This window comes from Talpa europaea (assembly GCF_964194135.1).
Source record: "Talpa europaea genome assembly, chromosome: 7".
Classification (NCBI taxonomy): domain Eukaryota; kingdom Metazoa; phylum Chordata; class Mammalia; order Eulipotyphla; family Talpidae; genus Talpa; species Talpa europaea.
In genome coordinates, this window is record NC_140074.1 from 114905671 (window position 1) to 114913836 (window position 8166).

The 8166-nt window shown below is 46.1% G+C and overlaps 1 protein-coding gene across 1 annotated transcript; it reads right to left on the reverse strand.

Moving 5' to 3' along the window:
* Nucleotides 1–3805: 3805 nt before the first annotated feature.
* On the reverse strand, nt 3806–8166 carry LOC311173105 (nucleoside diphosphate kinase B). The gene is made up of 5 exons (XM_084236874.1): nt 8051–8166; nt 7590–7719; nt 6612–6713; nt 5289–5401; nt 3806–4035 (listed from the first exon to the last, which is right to left on the reverse strand). Exons 2-5 carry the CDS (start codon nt 7713–7715, stop codon nt 3918–3920), a joined length of 459 nt encoding a protein of 152 aa, XP_084093000.1. The 5' UTR covers nt 7716–7719; nt 8051–8166; the 3' UTR covers nt 3806–3917.

Sequence of the window (8166 nt, forward strand, 5' to 3'; positions counted from 1 at the left end):
TATATGTGAATTCAGCTGTTAAATTACTGGATATTTATCTTAAACAATATTACTGAGAGGGACCTACTGTAAATGTGACATCCTCACACTTCCCAAATCTTTAACTTTTAAGAATCTTCCCGTAAACTTAAAACCTAGAAGACTTCCAAAGCAAGGGTCACAGCAGTCTTTATTCTCAGGCTCAGTGAATTAAACCCAAGACTGATTCCATTGACATGGGCACTAGAAGCCAGTTGTATGGCGTGCTCTACCAATTCCTTGGGCTTAGGGGCTTGATGAGGAACTGAATAAACCAGGAGGGGTTTGATTTGGAGCCTGGTAATTAGTTCTGTGAAATACTTATTTGTAGCCAAGTTTTATAAGCTTCCGATTCTAGAGTAAAACCAGGCTCTGTGTATTTTCAAGTTTCCCAGCTATTCATGAAGTGTTTGTCTTGATCCCGTCACCAACAGTTAAAGGTTGGGCAGGACTTCCTACTATCTGAACACAATCTCAAGCCCTCTTCCTCAGTAAATAAATTAATGCAGAGGAGATTTATGTCTCAGCCATAACTCCAACTGTACAACTCAACAGCAGCCCCATTCTCTTATGGTTATTCAAAATGTACTGCTGACCTTGGGTTTGTTTTTGGTTTTTTTCCTGTTAGGGTTATTTGGGTTTTTGTTTTTTGTTTTTTGTTTTTTTGGTAGTTAAAAATCTTTAACCTTTTCCTTGCTATGTATGAGGAAAGCTCAAGCTGTTATCAACTTCTTATTCTACGGATACTAACACGGGTTTTCAGTGTTTGTTTGTTTTTATTATTATTAATTTTGCGTGATGTGAATACCCTCTCCCATCAATATTTGTATTATGGTGCTATATATTTGGTAATGATCCTTTACTATTGGGAAGGGATTTTAAAAATACTGTGATTAAACTGGGTTTCTTCCTTTGATTTTCATATTTTAAATAAAGCCACAGTCATTTATACAAATGAAAAGCATCTGTCCCTGGGCAAATCTTTTGAGGACAGAGGTCAAAGTAAACTGCATAAGGTTTTTACATCATTTCTGTATGTATTTGATATATAGATCAATATCTGTACAAATTTAATCTTTTATTTTCTTGGTAACTTGTGATCATTGAGAAAGTCTTTGAAACTTTCTCATGAAGTGTATATAATGCGTGAAAAATTCCTTTGGAGAAATTTGTTCCTTTCATTTTTACCAAACTGCAGATTTTCAGCATGGATGTGAAAAGCATTAAAATTATAACTTTGTGTACAAGATGAAAGTAATTCACTAAATTTGCCTTTTTTTACACAAAATAAAATGTTAAAGTTAAGTTGTATTTGAGCAATTTTTTAACATGCTTTGGTCTTCAAGGGGATTTTTTATTCAGAATGTCGTGTCTTCTGTAAGCAATCAGAGGTCCCTGTGGAGTCCAGTCAGTTCCTTCTTCAAGGAACTGTAATCTATTATGGGAAAGCAAGCACATGAGTGAGGAAGAATTTCCTACTAGCAGATAGGGAGGAAAAGAATATTGGGGGGTGGGAGGGTGGCGCTACTAGGGTATGATTGGAGTGGAGATTTCAGCAACAGAGGGAAAAAGCAAAACCATAGCAAGGGGGCAAGGGTGAGTGTTGCCCACTTATGGGTAAATTAAGACACTTTAGCTGTTAGAACAAGGTGTTACAGATTTGGCATCTCGCCACTAAGGGACTTTTTTTTAAGCTTCAATGACCTGAGCAGCAGAGGGATTCATAGGATATAGATGTTATCCTAGGTATCACTTGTTCACATTAAAAGGGAATTCAAAGTCCTCCTTTAGCAACAACAGACTCTCTGGAAAACTTTTGACTACAAAAGCAATTCATAGATAGTTCTGTGGACATAAGATAGTAATGAGGATGAATTGGGTCTTTTCAGTCATTAATTTCATTATGCTTCAGAAAAATATAGCACATTCCAAGAACAACAAAAGTGGAAACTAATTTCTGCCCTACTTTCTATTTAAATGACAAACCATTGCCCCAAGTTGGAATTCCCAGGTTAACTATCATTTGCTTTATCATGTTTTGCTATTTATTTCTACATCTCTCAAATCATTTTAAGTCATTAACGCTAGTTGGAAATATTTGAGTAACAGTATATTTAAGAGTAACAGAGTATTTGAGTAACAGTATTTCCCCCAAGCAAGTCACATTTTAGCATCATTTCAAACCCTATGAGGTAGGGAAACAGTTAAATATTTACTTTTTACAGATTTTTACGAGACTTTTACCCTTTTTAGCAGTTAAGAATTCCAAACAGGCCAAAACAATTATGTAAACAGTGACATATTTATTATGTCCTCAAAAAGTTACTGAAAGCGGGCCTCCCCGGTGGCGCAGCGGTTGAGTGCTGGGTTGAGAAGCTGCCCGCGGCCTCTGCAGTGCCGGTTCGATCCCCGTCTGCTCCCCGGCCTCCGGAGGAGGGTCCCACATGGCGCGCAGACCTCTCCTGCCGCCCGCTGCTCCCCTCAGCAGTGTACTTTGGTCCTTCTGCCTGCTCTGCTCCCCGCTCTGGCTCTGGTGAATTCTCTCACCCTCCCATGCTTCTGACTGTACCCAGTGCTTGTATAAATAAACAAACAAATAAATAAATAAATAAATCTTTAAAAAAAAAAAAAAAAAGTTACTGAAAGCAACAGAAGGTTCTGAATAAATGGTCAACTTTCACACACCCATCTGGTATAGAGGATTAGGTCCAAACCAAAGTTTACCCCAGACTATACCTTTAATTTTGCCCATCTATACCTTTCTCATTCAAGTCTGCCAAATTCTTTCTCTCAGCTCTTGCCACTCCAGACTTGACTGCACCTAAACTCACGAATTTGACCTGTCACTTGGAGACTATAAGGAAGTAAGGCACAATGACCAAGTGCTTGGAGTCTGAAGACAGCTGCTCAGATGAGAGCAGCTTCTTTACCTATTAGAACTTTACCTGTTAGAACTTGAAGATAAAATGAATTCATGCATGTGTTTTACCCACAACAACCCTGGCTCAGGGTAAGCCTGTATTTTGCTGCTGTTATCACCCGGGACCTCAGCCAGTGTGCATAGAATCACCAGAGAGCCCAGTGAATGCAGAGCCCCAAGAGCCTAGAACTTTAATGATCAAACTTTTAAACTGGTGAAAGCATGTAGCATGTAAACATGAGATTAAATTTGAAGTTGAAAAATTGAGAATTGTTATATTTCTTATCAACTGACTTGACACTAGAATTTTGAGTTTTTGTGCCAAGCTGTTAAACTGTGCCATTGTCTTGTAGCATAAAAAAAGGTGGTAATCTGGGCCTCCCTAGTGGAACAGGGGTTAAAGTCAGAGCTAACAAATTATCGCCATCTCTGGCCAGGAAGCTAACCCACATGGCGCAGAAGACCTCTTTTGCCTCTCCCTCTGCTCCCCTCAGCAGTAGTGTTTCAGTAGATCCACCTGTTCTGCCCAACAATGTAACTCTGGACAACCTGACTAGCCTTAATTCTCTATCAAGTACTAGCAAATTCTGTATACAGAAATGCACGTTACAGTATCAGCTAAAGCAGGTGTGATAATTATTATGTGCATTATTTTCTTATTAGTTTTCATAGGTACACAGCCATTGCCACACTTGCCCTCTTCAGCCTCACTCCTCTTCCTCCCTCAAGTCTTGAAATACACCCAGAAAAGGAGAAGGGTCAGACCAGGCTTCTATAGTAGCAGGATGAGTTAGTTCTGGAATGCCGCGACAGCTAGGGAACCAAGTCACTTCCAGTTTAGAATCAAATAAGCACAGGAGGCTGCACCCAGTTTCCAAAAGCTTTATTGGTAAATATGCTTTAGAAAAGATAGATCCTATTGCTTCCAAGCAAAATGAAGAGCTGTGTCCAGGGACACTCCAGGGACTTTGTCTACCTCTCATTCATAGATCCAGTCAAAAGCACAGGACTTGTAGCTCACCAATTCTTCGGGCTTAAACCATAGGCTGATTTCTTTCTCAGCACTTTTTACTGAATCACTGCCATGAATGATGTTCCTAAGAAAGAGGACAATTTACTAGTCATCACATTTTAAAGTGCGAAAGTCTATTTAATGGATAAACCAAAGAACAGCCACTGTAGACCTTTTCAGTGAAACTGCCACTTGAAAGCAGATGACCCCCAAAAGTATTTCCTCATAAAAGCAACTACAAAAGTACTTGATCAAAAACATTCCTTATCGCTTCTCGGCCTTTTGGCTAAGATCAAGTGCAAAAACATTCCTTGGTTCAACTTAATTATGCTTCCAAGTTTTCTCCCTTCAAGAGCTTCCATATGATCCAGCAATTCCACTCCTAGGTATTTACCCAAAGGACACAGAAACATCAATTCCAAAGAACACCTGCACCCCTATGTTTATAGCAGCACTGTTTACAATAGCTAAGCTTTGGAAACAACCCAAATGCCCAAAAATAGATGACTGGATCAAGAAGATGTGGTACATATATACCATGGAATATTACTCAGCATTCAAAAAAGATAAACACATGCAATTTGCAGCAACATGGATAGCGCTGGAAGGGATCATGCTCAGCGAAATAAGCCAGAAAGAAAAAGAAAAATACCAGATGGTCTCACTCATAGCAGGAATCTAGAAAACTTAAATAAGGGACCAGGAAAATGAATAACTATAAGAAAGTGAAAATCAAAATCAACAAAAATCTATGAACCAGAGACACTTTTTGGGGGTGTGGGTGGAGGGAGGGGAGGGATTGGGGTCAAAATGGGGGGGTTGAAATTGTATGGGGAATATAAAAATAAAATTTATTATAAAAAAAAATAAATAATGCAGTTTACTGGGGGGGGGGGGAACCAAAACAGTACTTGTACCCCAAGACTGCTGAGTCATAAAACATTTCCTTCTCAAATTATGAAAAACAGAGGAATCGCCAAACAAACCCAGACCAAAACCCAAACCTGAGGTGATACATCCATGTTCAAAATTTCCTTACCAGGGTCCTTCCTGGTGGCCTAGGGGTTAAGGCTTAGCACTATCACCACTGCAACAGGAGTTCAATCCCCAGCCAGGGAGTTGACCCATGTGGTGCACAGAGCTCTACTGCCTTGTCCGCTGCTCCCCTCAGCTGATTTCAGTATATCCACCTATTCTGCTCCCCACTCTGTCTCTGGTGAGTCCTCTTACCCGCTGCACCTCTGGCCTACACCCCAGTTCTTGTAAGCATAAATCAATAAAAACAAACCTTTAAAAAAAATAACATACGGATTCCAGGAAATGTCCCACAGGACTTACCTGCCAACCTGAATGCAGAAGTCCCCACGAATGGTGCCAGGCTTGGAGTCTGCTGGGTTGGTCTCCCCAAGCATCACTCGGCCGGTCTTCACAACATTCAGGCCCTCCCAGACCTGGACAGTAATGAAAAGTAGATCTGACATCCAGGGAGAGTAGAGACAAACATTCTCCCCTACCTAACACAATCAGACCTATCGGCCACTTGATTTTCAGCTAACCCACAGGAGATAGTAAGGGCCTATATTAAAAAAAACACCGTAAGTCAATCCAACTTTCCAGTACCACTCAGACAAAGATAAACAAGACTGAAGAATTCTTATGTGGCCACAAACACTGAAAAGAAATAGCGATGAGACAGAAGTGATTGGACAGGAATAGGATCACTGGAAAGAAGATCCCAAAAGCCTTACAACTGATATGCAAGGTGAAAGTACACTCCAGGGGAGCATCCATGGTGGCACAAGGTTTAAGTCAGCACTATGAAGCTATCGGCAGCCACTGCAGCATGAGTTCAATCCCCGACCAGGGAGCTGACCCACATGGCGCAGCAGACCTCTCCTGTCTCACCTGCTGCTCCCCTCAGCAGTGTACTTCAGTAGATCTACCTGTTCTGTTCCCCACTCTGTCTCTGGTGAATCCTCTCACCCCCCCGCACCACCTCTAGCCTGTACCCCAGCTCTTGTATGCATAAATAAATCTTTAAAAATAAATAATAAATAAATAAACACCTGTTAGACAACCAAGGAAATCTTTTATGGTTCACAGTGAGACTAAACCCCAGAGGATTTGCCTTAAAGTGTCCTTATTTTTCTAAGGTCTGATTCCCTCCTGTTCCCTCCCCCCAACCCCCACATCCCTAGTTGCTCCGTTAACTCATTCCTGCAGGCTATATTTTTAAAAGGAATTTGGAGGGATGGGCCTCCCTGGTGGCGCAGCGGTTGAGCGCTGGGTTGCGAAGCTGCCCGCAGCCTCTGCAGCGCCGGTTCGATCCCCGGCTGCTCCCCGGCCTCCGGAGGAGGGTCCCACATGGCGCGCAGACCTCTCCTGCCGCCCGCTGCTCCCCTCAGTAGTGTACTTCGGTCCTTCTGCCTGCTCTGCTCCCCGCTCTGGCTCTGGTGAATTCTCTCACCCTTCTGCGCTTCTGACTGTACCCAGTGCTTGTATAAATAAATAAATAAATCTTTAAAAAAAAAAAAAAGGAATTTGGAGGGGCTTGGAAAGAGGTCTAAAAAAGGCACACTGGGGCACTGACCAACCCCAGTTATACACCAGCCCTTGCTTCCCTCCATGTTTCCCTCCATTCCCCTTCGGCTAAGCACTTGCCATTGCCACAACCGGCCCGGAGTTCATGTACTTCACCAGCCCCGGGAAAAAAGGGCGGTCTTTCAGGTCTATGTAGTGCTGCTTCAGGAGTTCCTCAGAGGCCTGGTATTTAAGAAGAAATAGCAGTCAGGAAGTAAACTGAAAAGGCTAATCCCATCCTGAGAATCCCCTGCAGATTCTCTAAAAACCCAGTTACCTACTTAGCTCACATTCCTAAGATGTGTATAAAAAAAATCCCAAACATGAATCTAAGGCTAGTGTAGCAGAAAAAAAATGTTTCTAACCATGCGGGTACTCTGACAACGTGAATAACGTCGTGGATGTTATAATCCTAAAAAACAGGTGGTTTGAGGATCTAGATTTAGGGAGTTTAAGGAAACATGCCAGGCAGAAGTCATATCAAACCTCTGGCCTGTTCACACAAACCCCTTTAAAACATTTCCAGTATTACACAAACATTGTCTTTACTGATTAGCTTGGTTAAAATTTATCCCTTCAGGTCATAGGCTCCAAATTGCATGTGGAAAATGCAGTTGCCGCCAGAAGCCAAAAGGCAGAGCTGGGCAGAGAAAGGAAGACGCATCTCAAAGCTCATCGTCCGGGCGCAGCAAGCTAACGCCAAAGGGATTCCAAACCTCCAGGCCGGGCTTCCCAGCCCCGCTGGGCCAGGGAGAGGGCCCGGGGGCGCAGGCTCCCTCCAGCCCCTGCTGCCCCCCTGCGGCCGGCGGGCAGGTGTCGGCCCGCGCCGGGCGCAGGAAGCCGTCGCGGAGCGGGGGTCACCTTCCCCGCCTCACCTTCCCAAGGGCGTCTGTCCTCCGGCCTCAGGCCAGAGGAGCCCTGAGGCGGGGGCGCCGGTCACAGGGACCCTTGCCGGGGCGAAATCGGTACAAAGGGACTCCGACTCGGAGGAGAGAGGCGCACAGGGCGCCCCCAGCGAGGGAGAAACCCGCGACTCGCTGGGAGGGGGGGCGGCGGCACCTGGAGGAACTTCATGGCCACGAGGCGGAACCCCTTCTGCTCGAAGCGTTTGATGATCTCGCCCACCAGGCCGCGCTGCACGCCGTCCGGCTTGATGGCGATGAAGGTGCGCTCGGCGTTGGCCATGGTCCTGCGGGCGAGAGGCCGGGTCAGGCCGCGCGGGCCCCGACCCCCGGCCCGGGGCACCACGTGAGCGCCCGGGGCCGCCCGCCCGCCCGCCCCGCCCGCCGGCCGCGCCCGGCGCCGCGGGGACACGTGGCATCCCGGGCCCGGGGCCACCGGCCGGCAGCTGCCCCGACTGCCCGCGGGTGGGACGCGGCCGGGGCCCCGGGGCGCGCAGAGCGCACAGCCGGCCCCAGCCCCGCGCAGCGGGCGGGCGTGCGCGCCCGACCCCGACCCGCCCGACTCGGCCCGCGGGAGCGGGGCCGGGGCCGGGAGGGGACGCGCCCGCGCCGCCTTACCGAGGGGCCGGCGGGGCCTGGCGGAGGCTGCGCTGCGGGCCGGGGAAGGAGCGGAGATCTGCAGCGACCACCGGTGCCGGGAGCCGCCCGCGGAGGAGGGGCGCGCGGCGGCCACA